Here is a 26490-nt window from a genome sequence, read left to right as displayed (position 1 = left end):
ACCAGCAGAGAACCAGCCTGACAGTCTGAACCCACACCCTGTGTGGGGCAGGCCAGCCTGACACGTTGGCTTCCGCCCCCAGTACTCATTGAGCTTCAGTGGGTCGAGGGGCCACTGAGAGAGCCTGAGGATGGCCCTGGCCCCTGCCTGGTTTCCCCAAGGGAGGCCCCCACCTTTTCCTGGGGTGGACTGAGGGTTTGTGTTTAGTTAATGGAGCTTCTGCTAAAGGCGAAGGAGGCGGAGGGGGGCCTGGGCTGCGGGAGCCTTGGCGTGGCTGGGAGGGGAGCACTCGTTGTGTGGGTTGCGGCTGGGCTGTTCTCAGGGCAACCTGCTAATCCTGGCCTTGCACTGGCTGTGGGGCTCAGCACCACCCGAGTGGGAAGGGGGGTGGCCAGAGCCCTGGTCACCTCCTACCCTCTGCCTGAACCTTGCACGAGCTGAACATTGCTAGCAGTGTGCCTTGGGGGGTGGGGGAGGTGGGCGCTGTTTAGTGGCCACTAGTGTTTCAGGTGTTGGAGGTCCCTTCTGAGTAGAGGTACTTCAGAACCTAGCAGGGGTCAGAAAAGGCCTGGGGTGGCACCAGCAGAGGCCAGGAGATAAAGCAGGAAGGTGGACATACCCAGGCAAGAGGGACAAAAGCCCGCGGCAGGGGGCAGCTGAATATGGCCTCCTCTACCCTCTGCTGTGACTGTCACAAGTATCGGTCCCATCCCTCCTCTCATGTCCACTGCCCACCATTGTCCATCCCCCTCCTACCCCCTTTCCCCCCCCATAGCTATGACAGCCTTCCAAGGGTCAGCTCCCCCCTCCCCACCTCTACCTGTGGGCAGAATGCACTCCCTGGAAGACAAACCTAGCACAAGGGGGTGATTGTGGAAAGGTCATCAAAGTTTCCCAGAGCCCCTTCCTGCCTCTCTGTCCCACACACTGGGAGGAAAGTGGGAGGAGGGACAAAGGACATCACCTGTAGGTCCACTGGCATGCTGCCCACTCAAGGTTGGCTTGCCACCATGCACTCATGAGGCACAGGATGTTTTTAAATAAGTTTTTATTGTGAAAATACTGTACAAGGATTTTTTTAAATTGTGTGTGTGTGTTGGTCCTGGGACTTGAACTCAAGGCCTGGACACTGTTCCTGAGCTTTCTACTTTTTTTGCCAGTCGTAGAGCTTGAACTCTGTGCCTGGGCCCTGTCCCTGCTCTCTACAGCTCAAGGCGAGTGCTCTACCACTTCCTGTTTTCTAGTGGTTTATTGGAGATAAGAGTCTCATGAACTTTCCTGCCTGTGCTGGCTTTGAACCGTGATTCTCAGATCTCAGCCTCCTGAGTAGCTAGGATTACAGGTGTGAGCCACCAGCGCCCAGCTCCCTGAGCTTTCGTGTTCAAGGCTAGTGCTCTACCATTTGAGCCACAGCTCCATTTCCAGCTTTTTTGGTAGTTAACAGGAGGTTGGTAAGGACTTTCCTGCCTAGGCTGGCTTTGAACCGGAATCCTCAGATTTCAGCCTCCTGAGTAGCTAGGACTACAGGCATGAACTACTGGCACCCAGCCTAGAGGTAAAGCTTCTACCCTTAGCTGGCCCTGTGTAAGAACACAGTTCTCACAGGGGTTGGGGCTAAAAGTGGAGATCCCACCTGGGAACCATTAGACCACCAGTCTCCATCCACCACCAAGCTCCACAGCATCCGTGGCTCCTAGTGACTGTCTGTGGGGAAGGGGTAAAGGTGGTCTAACACAGGGGTTCAACCTGGAGTCCAGGCCTCTAGGCCAGAGACCCAGGGCTCAGCCTCCCGGACTAACCCCCCAGACTCCTTCTGTTACTGAAGCCTCAGTCAGTCAGATCTCTGGGAAGCGGGCGACCTGTGTCACTGCAGAGGTCTCTGTTCTGCCATATCAGCTGCACTTTCTTGGGGGTAGGAAGCTGCCTATGTTCATGCAGCTTCAGTGGCGCCACCCAGTGAAGAAGAGATTCAGACTCATTGCTGAACCTCCTATCAAGTCTCCCCAGCCATCAGATGATGCCAGTGCACACTGAGAAACAGTTCAGGCAAATGGGCCCCAAAGATAACAGCATCAGGTCCAAGATGAAGCTAGACATTTCCGCTGTAGAACACCAGTCCCTCCTGCTCAGATGGGTGTCCTTGGAGACGGAACATCTGTCTAGTTTGCTGCTGGGTTCCAAACGCCTGGCACACAGTGGAGCTTGGGTCTGAATATACGAGTCCCAGCACTCACCTCAAGCACGCGTGTACACACCAGCTAGCTGCCAGCTCACACCCGTATGGCACTGTCCTGGACCTGCTGCTGTGTCGGGGACTGGACCCCTCCCCCCCGGCCTCTCAGTAGCCACAGTGCCTCTCAGTTGCGGGCCTCGTGCCCTGTCTCATCTTGGAGCAGGTCGTGCCATTAGAGGAAGCTGGCTTCACGGCCCCGAGATCCAGGGCTGCCCTACCACGCCGGCAGGACCTGTATGTCACAGGGTTCATGAAACGTGCGCCCTGAGGGCTACCTCCTGCCCTTACCCCAGGAACTGTGTGGAAAGTACAAGATCAGGACGGCTCTCACACTCCACCAGCTTCTGTCGCCACAGACGGCCCCTGGTCCCCAGCGGAGCCAGTGACACACACGCAGACAGGAACCCCAGGCCGCCTCCGAAGGAACACAGCCAACCAGCAGTGAAAAAGACAGTTGTATTGGATGTACAATCAACACGATTTACAAAAAGGGGTGGATGGCCCTGGCGGAGCTGCCCCAGACCTGGACGGGGCCTTCGAGGCAACCTGTCTGACAGGCTGAGACCAGTCTGCTGGGCCCCCAGCCACTGGGCCCCGACGTCTGACGTCCAGTTTGACCTTTCAGGTGGGGCCAGCAGCCCCTGAGTCCACCCGAATGCCTGCACCCCACTGGGAGCCAGGTGAGGTCAGGAAGGCATCGTACCGCTTCTCCTCCTCCTATCTGGCAGACAGGCACTCAGTCCAGGTACTTTCCCTGGGGGCTGCAGGTACCCAGAGCCCACCCAAGACCAAACCCAGGGACACTGAGGAGGCTGCTGGTGCACAGGGAGGGGGGCTGAGGCGCCACTGCCCCCAGCGGCCTGGCGTGGTTGTGTAAGGCACGTTTGCAAGTCGCTCAGGAGACGACACAGAGACGCCCGATGCTGGTGCCACAGGAGGGAGCTGCTGGCGTGGTGCCCGGGCAGTATTGCTCAGGAAGGACACTACAGTCTATAGCAGGAAGTGAGCCCGCTGCACCCCTCCAGATGCCCAGGGCATGTTCTGTGCTGTGGAGAGAAGAGAGGCCAGCGATCACTTATGCGGCCCTACGCCCAGGGGCTGCCTGACGCCAGGGGGCCACCACACACCTGTGCTCTGAGGCAGCGCTGCGGTCAGAGGTTAGAGGTCGGTAACCTTGTTCTCCAGTGCTGCAGCGATCTGCTGCAGGCGGAAGGCCAGCTGCATCTTCTGGGCTGCAGGGTCCTCCTCTAGGGCGTTGATGATCTGAGGGGAAGTCAGATCACGGGGGGGGGGGGGGGGGGGGGGGGGGGGGGGGGGAGGGGGGGGGGCGGGTGTTGATGATCTGAGGGGAACTCTCAGATCACAGCGGGGGGGGGGGGGAAGGTGTTGATGATCTGGGGGAACAGTCAGATCACGGGGGGGGGGGGGGTGTGAGGGTGTTGATCTGAGGGGAACTGTCAGATCATGGCAGGGGAGGGTGTTGATCTGGGGGAACTGTCAGATCACAGCGGGTGGGAGGGTGTTGATGATCTGGGGGAACTGTGAGATCACGGGGGGGGGGGGGGCACGGCGGTGGGGGAGGGTATTGATGATCTGAGGGGAACAGTCAGATCACGGGGGGGGGGGTGTTGATCTGAGGGGAACTGTCAGATCATGGCGGGGGAGGGTACTGATGATCTGGGGGGAACAGTCAGATCATGATGGGGGGGGGGAGAGTGTTGATCTGGGGTGCCCATCAGATCACAGGGCAGAGGTGGGGAGGGAAGGGATTTCCCAGAACCCCACTCCAGGGACTCAGACTCACCTCATCGTAGTACTTCTGTGTGTACTGGTAGAGCTGGTGCAGGGCTACGAGTGTATTCAGTGAGTCGGTGTGTGCCTGGAGGACAAGAGCGTCACTCGGTACAGGAGGAGCAGTGTGGCCCTGCCCCGAGCAGCAGGCTGCAATGTGGCTCTGTGTGGTGCTATCACAGAGGTGAGTGCAGGGCTGTGCCCAGCAATCCCAAATGTGGAGCACCTGCACACACAGCAGCCTCTCGGCCATGTCTCACAGCACCGACTGCTCACTGCCTACCACCTGGGAGTGTGCATACCTCTCCCCACGTGCAGCAACACAGGCTCTCCTGACCTACACGCCCGCCCAGCCAGCTCATGCTTGTCATCTGCAAGGTGCCACCCCTGCCCAGGGCCTAGGCAACCTTACCCGGGAAATCTCTGCCAAGTGTGTGTTCATGTCCTGATCGCTGACCTGCACCATCTGTCGGATGCCCTTGTAGTAACTGTAGGGCAGAGAGTCAGAGAGGGCCAGTAGGGGGCAGCAGGAAAGGCCAGGGTTGGGGGTTTCCCAGGGACAGTCAGCTGCTCTCCAGACCTCCCTCCAGAGGGCTGGAGTGGCACCCAGGTCTGGTATAGGGCTGGATGGCACTTACTCCTCCACCATCTTCTTATAGGTAGAGATCTCCTTGGCATACAGCAGTTTATTGCTAGGAGAGTCCTGTGGAAAATGAAGCCAAGGAAAGACACTGAGCCAGTCAGCGCTCAGGGTCCCAAAAGTGAGCAGTGAGGCCTGCCCAGGCTCCTAAAGCCTTCAAGAAACCTTTTTTTTTTTTTTTGGTGCCAGTATCAGGGCTTGAACTCTGGGCCTGGGCGCTGTCCCTCAGCCCTTCAGCTCAAGGCTAGTCCCTCTACCATTTGAGCCACAACTCCACTTCGAGCTTTTTGTTTTTTTGTTTTTTTTTGGGTCCGGTCATGGGGCCTGAACTCTGGGCCTGGGCGCTGTCCCTCAGCTCTTCAGCTCAAGGCTAGCGCTCTACCACTTAAGCCACAGCGCCACTTCAGGCCTTTTTCTTTTTGCTTATATGGTGCTGAGGAATCGAACCCAGGGACTCAGGCATGCAAGGCAAGCGCTCTACCACTGAGCCACCTTCTCAGTCCCACTTTGAGCTTTTTGGCGGTTAATTGGAAATAGTCTCGTGGAGGGGCTGGGAAGGTGGCTCAGTGGTAGAGCGCTTGCCTTGCATGCGTAAAGCCCTGGGTTCAATTCCTCAGGACCACATAAGCAGAAAAAAGAAAAAGCCAGGAGTGGCGCTGTGGCTCAAGTGGTAGAGCGCTAGCCTTGAGCTGAAGAGCTGAGGGACAGCGCCCAGGCCCAGAGTTCAGGCCCACAAGCAGACCCCCCCTCCACCCCAAAAAAAAAGAGTCTTGTGGACTTTCCTGCCCGGGCTGGCTTTGAACTGTGACCTCCAGATCTCAGCCTCCTAAGGTTATAGCTATAAGCCACCTTAAAATACAGGGCCCAGGTGTACTTTTGTATTATGTGGCAAAAACTCCCTTTCTCTACCTGAATGAGGGGAGGTCTCAAAGGAGGTGGCAAAGGAGGTCGAGGCCCTGAGGACCTCCTTCGACTGGGCCTGCGCCTGTCACCTGCCACCTGCCTCTGTCCCGAGCTTTAGCCTCAGTCAGACAAGTCTTTCCTAGCCAGGGCTTCCCAGGTCACCCCATGAACATGGTCCAGTTCAGACCCCCCATGCCACGCGGTGCCTGGCCTAGCTTCTCCCTCCCCCACGGCGCCCCAAGCCCCACTCACCCGGCTCAGTTTATGCTCTGTGCGGGTGCAGGCATCCATGAAGGTCTGTGCGATGACGGACAGCGAGGCGTCCACCACCTCGTGGACGTGCACATCGAAGATGAAATGCGGGTTTTTGAGGATGTTCACCCAGAACCGCAGTGGTAAACTGTGGCAGGGCAACAGAGAGTAAGGGGAGGTGGGGCGGGGGTGGCGCGAAGGGTGGGCAGGGAGCGAAGGGCGGCCTTACCTGTTGGTCTTCCAGATGTGGATTGTGTCCTCATCTCTGATGTCGTGCTTCTCTGCTTGCTCATCCAGGAAGTCGAAGAAGTACTTGACTGCAGGCGGCACCGCGTGCCCAGGTGCCAGCACACTCTGGAAGAAGTTGTCCACGAACTGCTGCAGGGTGCCCTGTGGAGAAGAGGCTCAGCGTGACCTGCAGCGGCCCCTAACGAGGACCCCTGCGGACGTGGACGGACTCCCACCCACCTTGACTGAGAGTAGCCTTGTCAGGTAGATCTCAGTGATGGCCTTGGTCCGCTCCTTCTCCTTCACACTGCCACGTTTGGACTTGCCCTCGTCCACCTCGTCGGTGGGCCGCACCAGGTGCCACACCCGGTTCTCTTCCTCCAGGAGGGCGTGGCCTGTGGGGGGACAGGGCTGGGGACCAAGTCTCGGCCCAGAGACCCAGCTGGGCGAGGACTGTAGTCTGGCACCTGAGGCCGGTTCCATGCTGGCCCAGCAGTGCCCACCCCCCAGGTGGCAGCAGAGCATGAACACTGCCCTGGAAGAGCTGCCAGGGACTGCGCAGGAGGCCAGAACTCACGTTCCCCGGGCAGGTCCTGCTGGCTGTCCTCTGGCTGCTGAGAGACCCCCACCTTGGATAGGATGAGGGTGGCTCCATCTCGGACCTGAAGAGAGACACGTGGGAAGGGATGGCGGTCCCGCTGTGGGCACCTGACCCCCACGCCCAGCCACGGGACACTCACGTTGTAGTGCATGAGGGTGTTGATCCGCTTCCACCGGCCCTCCCGCTGGGAGGTCAGATCCAGGTCGGAAAGAATCTGGGCTGTGGACCCAGGACGCCACTCTGCAGGACACAACCCATTTCCACAAGCCCGGAGCACGGGCGGCCCTACCTCCAGCACCCTCTCGCTGCCGCTGTGTGACCCCTGGTGTGGAGGAACACCGGCGCGGGACCCCTCCCTGGGCAGGGACGCACTCACCGAGAACCACGCTGTCCGGCTTAGGCCAGCAGGAGCATGGCTGTGTGCGGTACACCTGGTCGATGATCTTTTCCTTGACCTGGGAGATGGTGTCGCAGTTGAGGACTTTGACGGGGATGGCGTCGATTCCTTCGTCCTGGATGATGACGCTCACCGTCTGCCAGGGGGCACAGGACCACAGCCGTGGATGGGGGGCCTCTGCCCCGGGAGCCATCCAGGACTACAAGCTCCGTGCGGATGAGGGGCTGTCGGCGCACACCATGCCACACCAGCTTCAGAGAGCCCACACGTGGGACCCACAACTGCCACACACATGCACTCAGCTAACCACCACACATTGCAACAGGATGGAGTCCTGAGAGGGCAGCAGGCTCTTGGTCAGGATGCTTACGACCCCCTACCTATTTCCCCTGCCCCCCAGAGTGCCCGGGACCACCTGAACACCGCCCCTGCCCCCCAGAGTGCCCAGGACCACCTGAACACCACCCCTGCCCCCCAGAGTGCCCGGGACCACCTGAACACCGCCCCTGCCCTCCAGAGTGCCCGGGACCACCTGAACACCGCCCCTGCCCCCCAGAGTGCCCGGGACCACCTGAACACCGCCCCTGCCCCCCAGAGTCCCCGGGACCACCTGAACACCACCCCTGCCCCCCAGAGTGCCCGGGACCACCTGAACACCGCCCCTGCCCTCCAGAGTGCCTGGGACCACCTGAACACCGCCCCTGCCCCCCAGAGTGCCCGGGACCACCTGAACACCGCCCCTGCCCCCCAGAGTGCCCGGGACCACCTGAACACCGCCCCTGCCCCCCAGAGTGCCCGGGACCACCTGAACACCACTCCTGCCCCCCAGAGTGCCCAGGACCACCTGAACACCGCCCCTGCCCTCCAGAGTGCCCGGGACCACCTGAACACTGTGCCCCTGCCCTTCAGAGTGCCCGGGACCACCTGAACATTGTGCCCCTGCCCCCCAGAGTGCCCGGAACCACCTGAACACTGTGCCCCTGCCCCCCAGAGTGCCCGGAACCACCTGAACACTGTGCCCCTGCCCCCCAGAGTGCCCGGGACCACCTGAATACTGTGCCCCTGCTCTCCAGAGTGCCTGGGACCCCCTGCACACTGCCCTCCCGCTCCCCGGTGTGGGGAGCCCAGGTTGCTGGCTTACCAGGGGTGCGTACTCGACATCATCCCCCAGCAGCCCCGTGTCGTTGAGGGTGTACTTGGCCTTCTTCTGCACGGCATCCACTGGCCCTTTCTCCACCTGATGCTTGATGGCCTTGAAAAGCTTGTACAAAGGCTCCCCTGCACTGTCCTGAGCAGCACAAGGCTGTGTGAGGGGCAGGCCTAGGACCGCACCGGGGCAAGACCACCCGTCCAGCAGGGCCAGTCTCATGCCGGGACACTGACCGGGCATGCGTGCAGGACAGCATTCCCTTACCCCACCCTTGACCCCAGAGAGAGGCCCACCTTGAGGTACTGGTACAGACAGATAGACATCCAGTTGGACAGCATTCTCTCTACCACGGTCTCAGACCTGGGGGTAAAAGGCTTGTCAGCTCTCCAAGGGCTGACAGGGTCCAGCCTCCCAGCTAGGCCCTGGGAATCCATTAGGACGCCCAGCAAGGTGCCGATCACCTAGTCACCGTGACCTCAGCATGAGGGTACAGCGGCTAAGAAACCAGCAGAGACTGCAGGACCGTGGGCCTCCTCCTGTCACCTCTCAGCCAAGGCCCTGCGCCGCCCGCCGGCCCGCCCGTGTCCCGCACCTGCGCAGCATCAGCTTGGGGTTCTTGGCCACCACATACTGCTCCATGAGCTCCAGGAAGAGCGTGCGCATGATGTCTGTGTAGTACTCCAGTTTCCCATGCAGCGCCACCGTCAGCAGCGATGCGAAGTAGACCTTAGCCCGGGCGGAGAACTCCCGCTGGCTTTCTAGGGTGTGAATAAACTGTGGGGCCAGCCGGTCAGAGCCTTTCAGCCACTTGCCAGAGCCCCTCCCTCCCTCGTCTCCCCAGGCACTCACGTTGATAAGAAAGGACTTGCTGTTGAGGAGGTTAGAGAACTGGTAGAGGGCCTGCTCCACGATGGGCCGCCTGGACTCCGGGATGTCCAGCTTGCCAGTGATCATGACGTCCTTGTCGCCATCCTTGGAAGGCAGGAAGAAGACGCGATCAGTGTAGGTCTTGTAGTCCAGCGTGGGAATGCCCGCCTCGTGCACGTCGTTTGTCTGGTCTTCCATCTCGATCATCAGGTCTGGGGGCATGGGAGAGAAGGTGGAGGGCGTTCCAGGCCACCCATGGCTGCCCCTGCCCGGCCCCATCCCTGGGTGGACATCCAGCCCTGCTGCCCTGAGGGAACCCAGGCCCACCACCGGTAGCACCAAGAGCCCGGCTGACCTACCTGTGAACTCTTTCTTGCAGCGATCACGCACGCTCTCCTCCAAGCCTTCCAGCTGGGACTTTATCTTCTCATACTCTCGCTCGGCCTGCTGGCTCTTCCTCCTAGGGGGCAGAGGCTCTTGAGTCCCTGGTTCTGCCACTGGGGAACCCCAATTTAGGAAGCTCTGCCTGTCAGCTTTGAACTGCAGGTGTGATCAGAGCGCAGAACAGGGGGTGGCTGCCTGCCCGGGGAGGGCTCACCAGTAGCAGTAGATGGACACGGCGATCACGGCCACCATGGGCACAATGACCAGTGGCAGGATGAGGCCAAGCGGCACGTCGCTTACACGGGTGTCGTACTCCACACGGCCCAGCACCCATTCCCGGGAGCCAAACTTCACCTGTGCAGGGGAACAGGGCAGGCAGTGTGGCTTCCCCCAAGGGGCCCCATGCGGTGGACGGGCCCCACCTCCGCCCACCTGCCCTCACGCACTATGAACTCCGGCAGGTTGTGTGTGGTGTCTCGCCTCTGCCGCCGCTTTGGGGGTGGCTGAGCCTCGGGGGGCTCACAGTACAGGTCTGTCTCCGTGAGCGTCTTCATGATGCAGCGCTCAGCTCCCACAAACGCCTCGGCCTCCTGCAGCGTCATTGCCTTGTTTAAGTTGGTGCCCTGGGATGGGAGGAGTTAGCAGAAGTCGGTGTGACCACAAGGGGCTCTTAGCCATGGGGACACAGGGCGCCGGTCTCCTGGCATTCCAGCCACCCTCACCTTGGCATGGATGAGCTTGTTGACCTGCTTCTTGACACCACCTGTGAAGTTTTCAAAGGTGGGGTCTGCCACATACTCAAAGGCACCAGCTTCGGTCCTAAGCAGGGCACGGTGTCCATCCATCTGTATCAGTGCCGTTAGGTTGTAGGCCTCGGGTTCCTCGGGGACAGCAGGGGACAAGAAGACCACCTTGGTGTCGTTGTAGAAGGTGTACTCAGTGCCGGTGACCTATGGAATGGGTCCAGGTCATCAGGCTCCTTGGCGCAGACAGGAATGTATTCTCATTGACCCCAGCCCACACCAGGTCTGACCGTCATGGGCTGCAGGGGTCCGGCCTCCCGCCGCCGCCGCCAGGACTGCAGAGGCTCAGCGATGACAACCATGGCAAACTTCTGGATGAGGCCAAAGCCCTGGCCCGTGATGGTGATGCTCCGACCACCGCTGGGGAGGAGAGAGCACAGAGAGGCGTCCAGCCAGCTCCAGCAGGAGGTCCTGGAGGCTGGGCCGCACCTGCTCCCACGAGTGCCAGTCAGCACAAGAATGCGGTGGAGGGGGGGCATACTTGGAGCATGTGACACGTCAGAGATGGGGGAAGAGTCCGGGCGTCTGGAGCGCACCCTGCCCCAGGCCTGCCCCCAGAGACGGGAGAGCCAGGGGGTCTGGAGCACATCCTGCCCCAGGCCTGCCCCCAGAGATGGGAGAGCCAGGGGACCCTGCCCCAGTCGTCAGGCCAGGTCACAGATGGCTCTGGGGAGGGGCTGGGCACCTGTGGGGTGAGGGGCTAAAGGGCCACCGCCAGGAGGGGAAGGAGCCCTACCTCACAAAGCTCCGCAGAGGCTCAAAGGCCCGTAGCACCGGATTCTCACAGTAGGTAAAGGAGACACCATGGTTGGACACGTGGGAGCCTCCATAGGAGATCTCTACAGCCACCTGGCCTGGAGTGGGCTGAGGCCCTGTGACACACTGCAGCTGTTCCCCAAACTTTACCCTAGGGCAGGAGGTGCCGGTCAGTACCCACCTCAGCCTCAGGCCAGCGCGTCAGGCTGGCTCCTCTGTCTGTTTCCAGGCAGGCTGGCTTGGTATGAGTGCTCCCCCCGGGACCCTTCACGCCCCCCACCCCGTTCCCCTTCGCGGCCCCTCCCTCCCCCCCCCAAGCAAGGGCCAGCTAGACTCAGCAGCTGTGGTGACACCCACACTTCACAAGGGACGTCGTTGAGGGTCACCCGCACATCCTCCTTGGAACCTGTGTCCAGGTGGGTGCCGTCGATGGTCAGTGTAGTGCCACCTGCCTGTGGCCCCTGCTTCGGCTCCACACTGAGGGGCTGGGGCTGCTGAAAGAGCGGGGCGTGCCCAGGTCAGGGCCAGGGCTCGGCCCATGGCTCTTGGACTCACATCTCCACTGGATGAGATTAGAGCTCAGAGGCCCTTCCATCCACGCAGGGGTCAGTGGCAGAGGCCAGACTCATGACTTCCCTGCAAGTCCAGCCAAAGCACTTACTTGGTAGGTAAACTGGACACTGGGGGGCGAATGGCCAAGTTTCCCGTTGACGTCCACCTCAATGCCCCCGGTGAAGGGGGCCTGGGCGGCCTCGACGGCACACACGATCCTGGTCAGAGACAGAACCCTGCTGGCTCTTGCACACATGGGTGTGAGCACCGCGGTTCCCAGAGTTCGTCAGCCTTGGCCTCCAGCCACCCAGCTCCCAGACTCTGGAGCCCCAGGCCCCTCCCACCAAGGCTGCAACCTGCGGGCCGTCCACTCACCGGGTGGACACCGAGTACTGCTCTGGCTCAAAGGCACAGTTCTGGCCAGCTACAGTAATGCTCTTGACATCATCCGCTCTGACACCCAAATTGGACCCCAGGATGGTGACACGGATGCCCCCGCCCAGGGGGCCTGTCTCTGGCTGGATCTGAAACCAGAAGAGCCCAGTGACCGGGGAGGCCAGGACAGCCGGGAGCACGGATGGGGCCTGGCCCGGGCTGCAACAGGACTCACCTTGGTAATGACGGGAGGCGGGCACTCCGAGGTGGAATTGCTGCACAGCGCTTCGTACACACACCTGTTCTGCCCGCGGCACCATACGCACCTGTAGGCGGGGTCTGCCGCCAGACACAGGCTGCAGTCACTGCGGCCAAAGGAGCAGTTGTAGAGGGTCACTGCGGAGGAGAGAGACGTCAGCCAACGGCCTGCCCCAGGCCTGGGCCACCCGTGCCAGGCACCACCCACCTTGGAGCTTGCTGTCAATGTTCTTGCCGTGGGACTTAATGTACAGGTGAAGAGGCAGTGTCTCATTGGCATCGTAGGATAGCTGGGGACACACAGGAAATGGGAGTCACTATGACTACCCGACAGCCGCGGAGTCCCCGTACTGAGAGTTGGCACGGCCGCCAGGAGCGAGTCAGGTCTTCACTCCTCAGACACCCACGGGGAGGCCTGAATTCTCCAGTGGCAGTGACACAGGCAGAGGCGGCACCTGCTTCCTGCAGAGAGGGTGGCAAGCCTCACCGCCCTCCCTCCTATCCCGGAGCCAGGACATCAGCAGCCTGGTCTGCCGGCCCTGCGGCTGTACCTTTGGGGTCCGGAAGAAGAAGGTCCCGGGCTCCTGCATCGTCACCGGCTCCTCGAACTTCATCAGGTCGCTGCCCACGTGCAGGGTAGAGCCCTGCAGACAGTGTGCTCAGTACATTCTGCACACGTCAGCTCCACCCTCAGTGCTCCTGTGGGACCTCGGGGCCCCCAAGCCCCTCTGTGCCTGTCCCCGGGGGACCACACCACCCGATCCAGACCAAAGCGTGACTGCCCAGCCTGCCTTCCACAGCTCCACCTGGCTCAGGTCCCACTCCGTCCTCCCTCCTCCACCTCCTGACTCTGGTCGCCCCAAGCTAGGTGCTGAGAGGGAGGGCAAGGGCGGCTCCAGGTCCCCCCTCCACTGGAGACCCAGGTCTCCCTCCCACCTTCACTGTGTCCAAGTTCTTGCCCTGGAAGGTCACTTCTGTTTCATAGTTCATGGGGATGACCAGAGGGCTGGGGTCCAGGAACTGGGGACAATTGTCCTCCTGGGAGAGAGAAAGAAAAGCTAGTCAGGTGGAGCAGCCAGCCTCCCTCCCGCCCCAGCTCCAGTCCTCACCACACGGTCACAACTTGTGGCGTGTGGGCATGCCACATACCATGTGGGCACGAATGATGCCGTCCTCGGGGTTGGGGGAGGCCTCCCGGCACTCGTGGTAGCGCAGGTCCCACTGGCACGCCCAGCGGTTGCTGGCACAGGAGATGCACCTGGGGAGAGGACTGAGTGACACCTGAGTCTGGGCGGGCGGGGAGGGAGGTGCTCTAAAGGCAGCGTGAGACTCACGGCAGGTTCTCCACCAGACTCATGGCCGCTGGGCAGTCGTAGAAGGGGTACTGGTGGGAGGTGAGGAAGATGCTGCCCTGTTTGAAGAGGAGCTGGATGTTCACAGTCACATGGTCTGCGGAGGACAGGCAGGGGCTGTGTCGGGAGGCAGCCAGGATCAAGAGATAGGCCTTCCCTAGGGCCAGCTCTCCCCCCCCACAGGCTGAGAACAGGTGTGGCTTTAGGCCCAAGGGCCCGGTGTGGAATGACTGCAGTGGGGCTGGGCGGGGCCTGCTGCCTGCGTCAGACGTGGCTTGTGTTTCTCCCCAGGGGCCGTCTGCCTTTGCAGCCCCTCCCTGTGCCTGAGTGCGGGGGGGAGCAGTGGCTCCTGGAAGTCTGAGTGTGAAGACCTGCCAGGTCCCTTCCCACGTCAGTGTGGGGCCCCGGCCACCCCCAGTTCTCAGGGGACACATTCAGGATGCCGGCCTTTGGGCAGCCCTACCTGTCCCAGTTCAGGGAGGGGCAGAGAGCAGCTGCGTGGAGGACAGCACCTGGGCCCTGGTGCCCCAACCCCGGTTAAGTGGAACAGGGTGCTGAAAGTCATGACAGGGCCAGGGCCATCTCTCCGGGCAGGGGCACTGCGCCTCTGCTGCACAGCCTCACCCCTGCAAGCAGCCTGAACTCCAGAACTGGCCCCAGCATGGTAACCGGCAGACCCTACACAAGGGCAGGGCTGTGTGCAGGAGAGCAGCGGTGCCTCGCTTACCCTGGCCTGGCGGTGTCAGAGGTATGTTGCTGGGGGAGTAACAGACGACCACCTCCCCTTCCACGCCGGCAGGGTGTGTCGGCGAGTCACCAAAATGGCACAGCAATTCATCCTCTGGGGTCAGGGTAGGGAGGGGGCTGACCGTCAGCTGTACCTGCAGGAGGCGTGAGTGGCTCACACGGAGTCCTTCTGCCTTTCCCTCTTTCCCAGCAGGCCCTCCACGGGCCAGCCAACATCCCAGATCATCTTCCAGAACCTGATTCCACCCCTCTGGAAAGCCCCTGCAGAGGTGCCCACCAAGTCAGCGGCAGCAACCTCAGCCCAGCCCTTGCCCATCCCCTGCCACCCACCTCTCCCTGGGCTCGCCGGCTCATGTTCTGTGGCTGGGCGTCTGTGATGGCCACGCAGATCTTGTCTCGGCTCCATAACCAATGGCCTGTCTCTGCGGCCCGTGGGCACTCAATCCTTCTGGTGCACCTGTGAGGACAGAGGGCAACCCAGCACCCTTAGGCTAAGGTCTTGTTCCCCCAGGGTGCGGCTGTGCCCACCCTCCTGCCCCGTCAGTGGCCAGTGCTCGAGGCCCCCAGGGTGAGGGCAGCACTCACCGGCCCTCTATGACACACCACCCGCAGTAAGGGTCCTGGGAGTCGCGGCACTGTTCACAGGTTTGGTAGCTCAGACACTCCTGCACCGGGAGCCGGAACACCTGGGGAGACACAGCCCAGAGAGAAAGGCCCCTCCCTCAGACTCTCGGCTTTCCCCACACTCCCCAGTGACAGAGCTCACAAGACCCCCCCACCCTCCTGCAGTACTGTCAAGACACATAGCCGATAAAAACCAACAGGGATCCAGAGACGGGAACGGTGCTGCCAGGACCTGGGCTGGAGACATGGGCTGGGCCGGGTCGAAGACCACGGGGCCCACCAAGCCCGGAGCACAGACACCTCCGGGAAGACCTCCAGCCTCACCTTGTCCTGGGTCATGGCATACAGGCTAGTCAGGTCTCCAGACAGTGCCAGGTCCTGCTTGATTCTCTTGTTGATCTCCACGAGGATAGAGCCATACTCCGCAGCGGTGCCATCTGGGGCAAGGTAAACCTGTGGATGCCAGGGTGGGTGCATGGGGGCAGGGTCCGTGCTGACATGCAGGTGCCACCCCACACCAACAGACTCCTTGTCCAGACTCGGGACCTCCCTTATTTGTTTTGGTAGTGCTAGAGTCTGAACTCGGTTTCCTACTTGTTGGGCAGGTCCCTGTCTTCTCTGTATTATTTTTCTTTTATTTTGTGCCAAACCTGGGGCTTGAACTCAGGGCCTGGGCACTGTCCCTGAGCTCCTTTGCTTAAGGCTAGCCCCTCTACCACTTGAGCCAGAGAGCCACTTCCAGCTTATTTATAGCTTATTGGAGTTAAGAGCCTCATGGATTTTCCTGCCCAGTCTGGGTCCCAGTCTGGCTTTGAACCGCAGTACTCAGATATCAGCTTCCTGAGTAGCTAGGATTAAAAGTGTGAGTCACTGGTGCTCAGTTTTATTTTATTTTGCCTGGAAGCAGCATCAGACCATAACCCTAACTATTCCTCCCTGGCAGCTGGTATTCCCAGGGTAAGCCAATGTGCTCAGCCCAGGGCCTTACCTTGAGGATCCGGCCATCAGAGGTGCCCAGGAAAGCGATGGTGTGGTTGTTCTCAGCAGTTACTGTCACCGCGGTGAGATTGAGGCCGCCGCGCTGCAGCAGGGCTGTGGCGGTGAGCCCGTCCCGGCTGCCCAGCGGGTAGGGCAGGTGTTCTGAGCCACAGGGGAAGTTCTCGCTGGCACCCTGGGGGTCAGGAGGTCAGTTTCAGCAGGGGATACTGAGCTCTGAGGATGGTGGGGACAGGGCCCTACCATCCCAAACAGGCAGTCCCACACATATCCCCGAGAACCGCACTCCCTGCCACGTATCAGTGCCCGGCTCGGGCACTGTGGCACCAGCGCAGACCAACACACCCAAAGTGGGCATCTATTCATTGAAGCCTGGTGCTGCTCCACACCCGATCGAGGAGCACAGGCACAGGCAGAAGGGAAGGGGGCAAAGGTACAAGGACAGGAGACATACTAGCACGTGGCGCCCACACTGGATCTCGCCATGGAAAGGTTTGTAGAAGGTGTCGTGGCTGGCCTCCCGGATGCCCGTGTAGCAAGTGTTCCGGTTGGCTTCCATTTTGTCGTGGACCTCACCCAGCGGGAACAGGCAGAGGCCAGCGCCAGGGCCCGCGCTGCTCCAGCCGTCCCGGCTGAAGACGGCATAGAGGACTCTATCAGCGCCAGGCACTGTCACAGAGGCTGCAAGGCAGACACCAAAGGCCAGGCCCTGAGGGTCACTGGGGTCTCGGCACTGCAAGTCCATCTCCACGTAAGAGTAGTAGGAGGGATCGTCTTTGCACATGCGTGCCAGCAGGGTGCGGTTCCGAGCAGGGTGCTTGTCCTGCTGGTTGAAGATGAAGAAGACGTAGGGCCCATCTTCAAAGGCTGCCACAAACTGCTGTGTGTTGGTGGAGAGGTAGCCAGCCTTGAAGGTGGTGTGGTCCGAGTAGGCCTCAAAGGCCTCCCTGCCCTCCGTCCGGTTCAACAGGCGGGTGCTCACGATGATGCCATTGTCATGGGGTCCGTTGCCTTTGCCCACAAACAGCACCCGCTCACCACCAGGGCGAGTAGAGCTCACCAGGCCTACTGTGGCCACACACTCATCGTTGCTGGCCACAAAGGACTTCTCCCCGCTGCTGTCCTCATAGAAGAGGCGCAGGGAGATGTTGCTCAGGGCACGCAGGGCACAGATGCCCTTGAAGAGGCTGCCACACTCAACCAGGCGCTTCCCGGGCAGGTCTAGCAGCAGCAGCTGGTTGACGTTGTCGGTGGGCACCGCCTCATGACACTGGCTAGCCTCGATGGGCGGTGTGCACTTCTTGTTGTCCAGGGCAGGGCCTGTAACTGCCTGCTGCTGGAGATGCAGGTCAGCACTCAGCTGGTAGAGCGCGTTCACGGCCCCCACATACACCACCCCCGTGACCTCATCCACCACCAGGTGGTTCAGCTCCGTGTCGCTACGGAAGAAGTCCAGTTTGCGGGGCCGCAGGCTTGCGCCCAGGCCCAGCAGACCCAGGAGGGTCAGGGCCCAGAAAGGCAGAGCCATTGCTCCGGGAGCTCTGTAAGAGGACAGAATGGTCAAGGGAGCCCCGCCCAATCCCTCTGCCTTTTCTTACCTTCCCACCCGCCTGCTCCCCTGGCAGGAGTCACTTCCTAGTTCTCTAACTTCACCCTCTAGTTTAATCACCGCTGCTTAGAATCATCTGGGGAAACTTGTAGTCTAGCGTTTGAGGTGATGTACTACATCTCCACACACAGGGTATTCGTTAAGTGGCCCCTAGTGACCCCAAGAACCTACAGTATACCTCCACACACATGGTGCCCACCCAGTGCCTCCTCGGATCTCAAGAAGTACAGGTGGGGGGCTGGGAAGGTGGCTCAGTGGTAAAGCGCTTGCCTTGCATGCCTGAGGCCCTGGGTTCAATTCCTCAGCACCACATAAGCAAAAAGAAAAAAGCCGGAAGTGACCCTGTGGCTCAAATGGTAGAGCGCTATCCTTGAGCTGAAGAGCTGAGGGACAGCGCCCAGGTCCAGAGTTCAGGCCCCACGACAGGAACCAAAAAAAAAAAAAAAAAAAAAAAAAGTCCAGGTGGTCCAAGGCATTGGTCCTGGACCTCAAGCGCCAGGGAATAGGCCCAGGCCAACAGACCCTGGATTATAACAAACAGGTAGACCACACACTGGCTCAACTTCTGACAGGACACCTGATGTAGCCTGAGGTAAAACAGAGGCCAGACTTGCTACTGCAGGCAGATGGGCTGTGAGCTCCCGGTCCAGGCTGGCCTACCTCCAGCCTCCCAGACACTGCTTCCCTGGAGCCTTCTGGGCCCTGACACAAGACCTTTTCTGTTTTTGTTTTGTATATGTGTGCTGATACTGGGACTTGCACTTAGACCTGGGGTGCTTTTGGCGGTTAACTGGAGACAAGAATCTCAGGACTTTCTTGCCCCGGTTGGCTTCAAACTACAATCCTCAGATCTCAGCCTCCTGAGTCACTAGGATTATAGGTGTAAACCAGCAGAGTCCTTCCCAAAACCTTACTCTGAATCAATGGAGTTCCTACTCTCCTCACTTTGTTGGTGGCTCATGCCTACAATCCTAGCTACTCAGAGAGCTAAGATCGGAGATTTGAAACCAGCCCTGACAGACAAATCTGAGAGACTTCTACCTCCAACTAACCATCAAAAAGCCAGAAGTGGAGTTGTGGCTCAAGTGGCTGAGTATCAGTCATGAGTGGAAAAAGCTAGGGAGTAGCGCTGGCCCTGCGTCATGTGCACATCAAATTTAAGTATAGGAAAAAGATTTAGAAACTTTTCCACTGTCCAATGACCTAGACTGACAGGAGCCTCCCCATAGACTTTCTGCTTTGGATTATTTCTCAGGTGAAGAAACTCATGCATAGAGGGGGAAATAACTCATCTAGGGCTAAGTAGGTTGGGATGAGATGGTAGCTTAAAATGAACCTCTACATTTCCTATTTGTCCTCCCCCACCCCCATGTTTGCATCCCCCAGGAGACTGTGTCTGCTCTGCTCAGGGCCCCGAGGGCCTCCAACCAGGCCAATGCCATCCTCCATTTCCATTCTGCTTCCCTCTGCTATTCTCAGTTTAACTAGGGAAGAAACACTCTGCAGACAAAGCCTCTGCCCGTGCATCCCCACAGGAGAGGCACTACGTGTACTTTAGTGACTTGACAACTATTACTTCTGCATAGAACCAAACCTGCTCTGGATGGACTGCTTGTTTCTGACCCAGCCCACATGCCCATGATCCTGCACACCCACTGGCCAATTGGAAGATGTCCAAAAGAGTGGGCACAGGAACACTGAACTCCCTGGTGGAGGCAGCATTGGCTAGGCAGTGCCAAGCAAAGGAGAATGTGTCCTATGGGAAGTGTGGAGAAGGGAAGTGAAGAGCCAGGGTGTCCCCAGGCCTCATAAGATGAAGGTGGCCAGGCTGGGGAAGACTGGCTTTGAGACAAGAACACCTCACCAGCCTTTTACTACCCTTGGGCCATGCGGGGCGCGATCCGCTGCAGAGAAAGTGGGAGTCCAGGGAGTAGAGGGAGGTACAGAGCTGGGATCAGGGGAGGACGGCCTGGAGCTCAGAGGGACTCTAGTTTTTTTTTTTTTTTTTTTGGTCGGTCGTGGGGCTTGAACTCTGGGCCTGGGCGCTGTCCCTCAGCTCTTCAGCTCAAGGCGAGGGTTCTACCACTTGAGCTACAGCGCCACTTCCGGTTTTCTGGTGGTTTATTGGAGATAGGAGTCTCATGGTCTCTCCTGCCCGGGCTGGCTTTGAACCGCGATCCTCAGATCTCAGCCTCCTGAGTAGCTAGGATTACAGGCGTGAGCCACCAGCGCCCGGCTGGGACTCTAGTTTTGTCTAGCAGGCGTGGGTCCAGAGGAGCGGGAAGGGGTGGGATGCTTTTCTTTAGAAGAGTTGGCCGGCTGTTCAGGCCCTTCTGCAAAGTGGCCTTGCGACTGGCTTGGGGGGAGGGGCTCTCAGGACCGGTGGGGTCAGAACCTGGCAGCCCAGCCCCAGCAGGTGTGGTTCTGTGCAGAACGCTTGGAAGCTGGCAGCCTCTCTTGTATACCTCAAAGACATGTTTCCTGAGTGCCCACAAGCCCAGACCCCAAGAATCCACTGTCTAAGGGGGCGCAGGACATGGGGCTCCTCACCACCACTGTCTCCAGGAGCCCTCTAGGCCTGGCCCCACCCCCTGATCCACCCAGTGTCCCACCTGGGCCACAAGGCCAGCAAACCCTTCCTGGTTGCCTGCAGCTCCAGGAACCTGGAATGAATGGAATGTTCTCAGCCGGGGAGAGGGTGGAGGGAGGGGGCCGGTGGGGTGTGGGTGGACAGGGGCTGAGCCATTCGGGCTGGTGCAGGCCCGTCAGCCTTCACCCCAACCCTCTTCTGGCTCAAAGCCAGAACTTGAACCAGAGCTCACTAACCCAGGAGCCTGGGTCTGCCCTCTTCAGAAAAACTGTCAGCACCTTCTCCAATCACACACCAGGCCCCCCCAGGACACACCCTCTTGTGCCTGGAGCTAACATCCAAGGAGAAAGGGACCACCAGGGGAAGGAATCAGAGTTGTTCGCGACTCCCTGGGGGGGGGTCCCAACTCTCCAAGCTGGAGGACCACACACCTAAGTTGCTCAATACCATCTACTGGCGTAAAGGAAAACTTGATAAATTCTGCTAATAATAATAAAACTAGCCCAGATACCATGCAGCCCCCAACCCACTCTGTGGAGTACGGATTAAAGCTAATCCCGTGCTATCTATCTAGGAGGCAGAGGAGGCTAGGCTTTGCAGGCTCTCCCTACTTCCTGGGCAAACAAGGCCTTGGGCAACCTGCCTGGCCAGGCCCCAGAGCAAAGGGCAGCACCTGACCCAGTGCAGCGCTCCAGGGCAGCCGGTCCAGGCTGATCTTCCTGCCACTGCTGTTCCTGGAATGGGAGGACAGAAGCGGGAGCTTCCTGTTTTGAACTAAGTCTCAGACCCCTACTTGCAGGCTAGTGGGGATTTCCTCCAGGCACTAGACAGCCTTCCTCCTGCACTTTCCAAAAGCCACACAAAGTGGCCCGGAAATGTCTGGACAGCCCCCTCCCTAGATCTCAGCCCTGTCATTCTAGAACCTAGTGCCCTGGCATCTAGCCGCGTGAGCAAGACCTGGCCTCACAGAACTGGGGTGTCTCAAGGTCACAGGCAGGAAGGTCACCCTGAGCCTGGGTACGGCACTCTTGCCCTCTGAGCTCTCCTGTCTAATCATTTGTCCATCCATCCAGACCAGGCATGAGAGAGGTCACAAAGGGGTGTACCCAGAGTCTTAAGGACCCTACAGAGGATAATTTGTAGTCCTTCTGTATAGCCCCAGACACCTGCTCACCAAGGATCCAGTAGCTCTGCTCAGTCTCTGCTCCAGGCTGGCATCAGGACTCTCTAGGAGGCAAAGGAAGACAGTGGTGACCTGGGCAGCTTCCTCCTTGACTCCTCTCCTCTGCTCCTTGTTGTCAGGAAGGACAGCCCACAGGATCCCATCTGGCCTTTGCCCACTTCCAACTCACTCATGGTTTTTCTTCAGATACCTCCAATCCTCTAGTCCAGACTCTAAAGCAAACTCATTCATCTGATCTTTCTAGAAGGTGCCTGGAATGTTGTTAACTCTCCTGTGGAGGGTAGCCGTGTGCATGTGTGTATGTGTGCGCATGCGCAAGCCCTAGGCTTGATCTTCCTTTGAACCGTGATCCTCACGATCTCAGGCTCTTGATTATCTAGGATTTCAGCCACTTATGCTACTTCCCATTATGTCTTTTGGCACTATCTGCCTTTTAGAACCAGGCATATTTATTACTTTGATTAGAACTGCTTTCTGAAAAACAGGCATACTCTTGACCTCACACTTCTTAGTAGCTAGGTGACCTTGGAAAGTTACTTAATTCCTCTGTGCCTCACTTCCCCATCTGTGAAATGGAGACAGTGAATGGTGAATTATCCTCAGGGGTGTGTAGGAACTAAATTAATCCATTCCTGAAAAAGCCTGGAATGTTATACTGTAGCACACAGCAGCACTTGCTATTGTATCCTCTCATTCTAGAAACATAGTCCATCCATGCCCATAGGGAAGCACGGGCCATGGGTACTTCTCAGCTGGGTTTCTGTAGGGAACAACCGAGGAGTGGTTGTTGCTAGGCAACCATGTAGCGCGGTGCACACACACGCACACACACGCACACACATCAACCAAGACACTGAAAAAATGTCACAGTAGATAGAAGTGTGTGGTCTGTGATGACCCTGCAGACTACCATGTCCACCTCCATCAAGTTGATGCTGACCTTGGAGCCTTCAACCCAGCATGAAATAGTAGTGAACTTTGGGAGATGGCTAATTACTTTACTTGCTATTTGTTAATAGCAAGTTTAAGAATGTATCCGATTATTACTTGCCCAAAATTTAAAAAAAATGATGTATCTAAAGCCTACTGCGGCTGGGCTGGGTGCTGGTGGCTCACACCTGTAATCCTAGCTACTCAGGAAGCTGAGATCTGAGGACTGCCGTTCAAAGCCAGCCCATGAGACTCATCTCCAATTAATCACAGAAAAAGCCGGAAGTGGTGCTGTATGGCTCAAGTGGTAGAGTGCTGGCCTTGAGCAAAAGGAGTCTGGGGACAGCACTCCAGCCCAGAGTTCCAGCCCCATGACTGGAAGGGAGAAAAAAAGGCCTATTGCCTTTCCTCAGCCCACATTCTTTGGCTCTGCTCTGCTCTAAGACTTGGGCCTCACGCCTTAGTCTGGGCCCTACAGCTCTGCTCATAGCTTTTCTGGGCTGGTAAAGCACCCTGACACCTTCTCTCCGAACCCAGGGCCCTGTCCACCTCGCCAGGACCCGCCCTGTGTCCCATGTGGCAGAGTCCCTTCACAGTCCCCACCTACCTACAGCACAGGACACAGGCTGGCCAGCAGGGGCAAGACAGCCACCAATGTGCAGTGAGTGAGGCTGAGCGGGAAAGGGTTAACCTGCCCAAGGGTTGGGGTGCTCGAGATACAAGGGGCAAGGGACAGGCATGGGACAGAGGGCATCCCTTCCCTCTGTAGTAAGCACAGCCTTGGTGAGACAAGCTCTTCTAAACTGCAGCAGCTGCAAGACCACAGGGCAGAGCCAGGCCTTCCTGGGAAGAAACAGCCCCTGAGAAAGCCTGCAGCCCATGGACATTCTCGGCCACTGTTACCTCACAGCTTCTATGTCTTTAGGGGCTGCTCCCTCAGGCCCCCTCCCCCAACTTCTCATGGAAGATGGGCTGGGCCCAGCTCACTGGGGAGTCAGCCACAGGCAGGCAGGCCAAACTTTCCCTCATGTCCACCTCCACCAGGCCTGCCCTCAGGGCCACACTGCACAGAGGCCTGACCAAATGACCCACTGACTAGGCAGGGCCCACCACCAGACTCTCCTGCAGGCAGGAGGCAGGCTGTTCCCTGCTGCCATGTCTCCCAACCATCAGGATCCTCTGGCTCAAAGCTTCCTAGACAATAAAGCCAGGGTCCTGCCAAGCCCTGGCCTACTGCTTCCATCCTGTCATCTTCTGCTCCCAGGAGTGTCCCTCCCGTACCCCAGATGAAGACTTCTCTCCTGAATGTCCATGATCCTAAACAACAGCAAACCACCCCCAACACCTGGCCCAAGTGGCTGTGTCCCCACCTCAGTCCCAGATCCCCAAGACTCCGGCTCTGCAGCCAGACTGCTGGGTTTAAATCTCAGCCCTGGGGCTGGGAAGGTGGCTCAGTGGTAGAGCGCTTGCCTTGCATGCATGAGGCCCTGGGTTTGATTCCTCAGCACCACATAAGCAAAAAGAAAAAGGCCTGAAGTGGCGCTGTGGCTCAAGTGGTAGAGCGCTAGCCTTGAGCTGAAGAGCTGAGGGTCAGTGCCCAGGCCTAGAGTTCAGGCCCCACGACTGGACCGAAAAAATAAATAAAATAAATTTCATTAAAAATAAATATATAAATCCCAGCCCTGCCACTTTCTGGCTGGACTGTGCACACTATTTACGAAGAGGCTTTGTGCTTCAGCTTCCCATGTGTAGGTTGGGAATAATAATAGATCCTAAGCCGGGCGCCTATTGTAATCCTAGCTACTCAGGAGGCTGAGAGCTGAGGATCACAGTCAAAGCCAGCCTGGGCAGGAAAGTCCATGAGACTCTTATCTCCAATAAACCACCCGAAAACTGGAAGTGGCGCTGTGGCTCAAGTGGTAGAGTGCTTGCCTTGAGCTGAAGAGCTGAGGGGCAATGAGTGCCTAGGCCCAGAGTTCAGGCCCCACGACAGATTCCCCACAAACAAACAAACAAAACATCTTGCCTCAGAGATCTAGGAGATTCCTGTCCATTCCTCAGATGCCCTCCCTCACCATCCCTGTGGAACCGTCACTGGTCCTCTATGACCTTCACTAAAGGGCTCTCTGTGAACAAGGTTTGACCAGGGCCTGAGGAAAGCACCTGGGAGAGTACGCCTGGGGCTGAACGCATACTTGTCCTGTAGCAGCCCCAAACCTTGAACCTTGAGAATGGGCGTCGGGAGACCAACCAGAGGCCTTCCCCCGCTGGGTGCCCTATTGCTCTCCTCCTCAAGTTCTCCCTTTCCACCTGAGAAGCTCTCGAGGCTGGCCCTGGCTTCTACTCCCGCCCTGGCCAGGGAAAGGGAAAAAGCCCCATTCTAGGTAGACATCACGGCTGGGGCAGTCAGGCCCAGCTCCTCTGCTCCCAAAGGGCAGTCCCGCAGGTCAGGGTTCCTGGGTAGAGTTGGAGTTCTTTCCCTGTCAGTATCTCAGACAAACAGACTCTGAGTAGTTTCTTTTTCCTGTCCCACCCACCCCAGTCTCCCAGTAGTGGGGACCGGACCCAGGACCTCAGGCTGAAAGGGTACTACACCACGTGAGCCATACCCCTAACACTTTTGTTTGGCACTTTTTTGAATGTTGTTGGTTGTGGCTCTTGAACTTGGGGTCTGGGCGCAGTCCCTGAGCTTTTGTGCTCAAGGCAACCCACTTTGAGCCACAGCGCCACTTCCGGTTTTCTGGTAATTAAATGGAGCTAGAGTTTCAGGGACTTTCCTGACCGGGCTGGCTTTGATCCTTGATCCTGGGATCTCAGCCTCCTGAGTAGCTGGGGTTGCAGGTGAGAGCCTACAGCTGTTTGGTACTTCTTTTGCTAGGTCTTGCTAGCTTTGCAGGCCTCCAACCCTTCTGGGCAGCTGGGGTTAGGGTGTGCCTGCTGTGCCCAGCCCAGGTAAGCCCGGGGCCCAATTAGATGACCGTAGGATGTGAAGGGCCCGGCACGGTCAACCCCGGTCAGCCGAGACGGTGCAGGGAAGCAGGCCCACTGGAGGGCCGCCAAGGGCAGCACTGATGCAGGCCTGCGTTCACGAGGGGGTGGGGGTGGGGGTAGGGATGAGGGGGTCGGGGCCGTCCAGGCGGGGTCGGGGTGGGCGGGTCAGGGCCGTCCAAGCCGGGGTGTGGGGGGGTCTGGCCGTCAAGGCCGGGGTGTGGGGTGGGGGGGTCGGGGCGGTCCAGGCTGCAGGGGGGGAGGTCGGGGCGGTCCAGGCTGCAGGGGGGAGGTTCGGGGCGGTCCAAGCCGGGGTGTGGGGGATCTGGCCGTCAAGGCCGGGGTGTGGGGTGGGGGGGGTCCGGGGGGGGGTCCAGGCGGGGTCGGGGCCGTTCAGGCGGCGGGGGGGGGGGGGGGGGGAGGGGGCGGGGCAGTCTAGGCCGGGCTGTGTGTGGGGAGTCGGGGCAGTCTAGGCCAGGCTGTGTGTGGGGGGTCGGGGCTGTCCAGGCCGGGGTGTGTGTGGGGGATCGGGGCCCTCCAGGCCGGGGTGGCGGTGTAGAGGGCGGAGGGCCTCCAAGCCTTCCCCCATCGTCTCCCCCCGGCCCCCCCCCGCCCCCCGGCAGAGTGGGCTGGAAGACGACCATGCAAATCTGCCGCCAACCCGCACGGCCCGAGCCTCTGCCGTTTTCAAACAAGAGCGAGTACAGGGCGGCGGCGGGGCGCCATGCGGGGCGGGGCGGCCGGGGCGGGGCGGGGCCGTGCGGGGCGGGGCGGCGGGGGCGGGGCCGTGCGGGGCGGGGGAGGACGGGGGAGGCTGGGGAGCCGCCCCGCGCCGCCCCGCGCCGCCCCGCCCCGCCCCGGGCGCGGCTCCGCGGGATCCACCTGCGCCAGCGCTGGAGTTCACGGCCGGCCGCCGGGACCGGGGAGGGGCGGCAGCCGGCCCAGGTGCCGGGTGGGGCCCGAGGGCCCGGGGCCGCCGTCCGCGCCGCCCGAGCCACCCCGGGGCCTCCACGCGGCCGCCGAGCCCCGCCCCTCTCGGCTGGTCATTCTAGCCACGGCGGAGGCTGAGGGAGAGAGGGAGAGAGGCAGAGACACAGAGAGACAGACACAGACAGACAGACAGACAGACAGAGAGGGAGGGGAAGAGAGAGACAGAGACAGGGAGGGAGACAGACAGAGAGAGACAGGGGGAGAGAGAGACAGAGAAACAGAGAGAGGGAGAGAGAGGGACAGAGAGACGGAGGGAGGGACAGAGAGACAGAGGGAGGGAGGGAGGGAGAC

General features: G+C 59.6%; 1 protein-coding gene and 1 long non-coding RNA gene across 2 annotated transcripts in view; one reads left to right on the top strand and one right to left on the bottom strand.

Annotated features, from left to right (window-relative positions):
• Positions 1–2675: 2675 nt before the first annotated feature.
• The window catches only part of Plxnb2 (plexin B2), a 30407-nt gene continuing 6592 nt past the window's right edge, over positions 2676–26490 (bottom strand). Inside the window, exons 2-38 of the mRNA XM_042698022.1 lie at positions 21283–21335; positions 16364–17450; positions 15902–16084; positions 15238–15366; positions 14875–14975; positions 14620–14746; positions 14270–14423; positions 13525–13639; positions 13340–13448; positions 13127–13228; positions 12742–12834; positions 12399–12480; positions 12168–12328; positions 11933–12081; positions 11667–11775; positions 11363–11499; positions 10986–11156; positions 10480–10609; positions 10169–10396; positions 9893–10069; positions 9661–9800; positions 9422–9522; positions 9045–9274; positions 8788–8969; positions 8489–8555; positions 8187–8333; positions 7025–7181; positions 6788–6888; positions 6625–6709; positions 6288–6442; positions 6049–6209; positions 5820–5967; positions 4663–4727; positions 4437–4512; positions 4038–4112; positions 3361–3496; positions 2676–3279 (exon numbers count right to left, since the gene is read on the bottom strand). Of these exons, the coding sequence (XP_042553956.1) occupies positions 3392–3496; positions 4038–4112; positions 4437–4512; positions 4663–4727; positions 5820–5967; positions 6049–6209; positions 6288–6442; positions 6625–6709; positions 6788–6888; positions 7025–7181; positions 8187–8333; positions 8489–8555; positions 8788–8969; positions 9045–9274; positions 9422–9522; positions 9661–9800; positions 9893–10069; positions 10169–10396; positions 10480–10609; positions 10986–11156; positions 11363–11499; positions 11667–11775; positions 11933–12081; positions 12168–12328; positions 12399–12480; positions 12742–12834; positions 13127–13228; positions 13340–13448; positions 13525–13639; positions 14270–14423; positions 14620–14746; positions 14875–14975; positions 15238–15366; positions 15902–16084; positions 16364–17437 (5526 nt within the window). The 5' untranslated portion in view covers positions 17438–17450; positions 21283–21335 and the 3' untranslated portion in view covers positions 2676–3279; positions 3361–3391. The remainder of the gene's footprint in view (positions 3280–3360; positions 3497–4037; positions 4113–4436; positions 4513–4662; positions 4728–5819; positions 5968–6048; positions 6210–6287; positions 6443–6624; positions 6710–6787; positions 6889–7024; positions 7182–8186; positions 8334–8488; positions 8556–8787; positions 8970–9044; positions 9275–9421; positions 9523–9660; positions 9801–9892; positions 10070–10168; positions 10397–10479; positions 10610–10985; positions 11157–11362; positions 11500–11666; positions 11776–11932; positions 12082–12167; positions 12329–12398; positions 12481–12741; positions 12835–13126; positions 13229–13339; positions 13449–13524; positions 13640–14269; positions 14424–14619; positions 14747–14874; positions 14976–15237; positions 15367–15901; positions 16085–16363; positions 17451–21282; positions 21336–26490) is intronic.
• Positions 5734–6681, top strand: LOC122123664. The gene is made up of 3 exons (XR_006150423.1): positions 5734–5746; positions 5993–5997; positions 6599–6681. It is a non-coding gene; the product is annotated as an uncharacterized LOC122123664 (long non-coding RNA).

Source organism: Dipodomys spectabilis, unplaced genomic scaffold (assembly GCF_019054845.1).
Source record: "Dipodomys spectabilis isolate Male_0828 unplaced genomic scaffold, ASM1905484v1 ptg000230l, whole genome shotgun sequence".
Classification (NCBI taxonomy): Eukaryota; Metazoa; Chordata; class Mammalia; order Rodentia; family Heteromyidae; genus Dipodomys; species Dipodomys spectabilis.
Note: the sequence above shows the minus strand (reverse complement) of the source record. Positions and strands in the feature narration are given on the sequence as shown.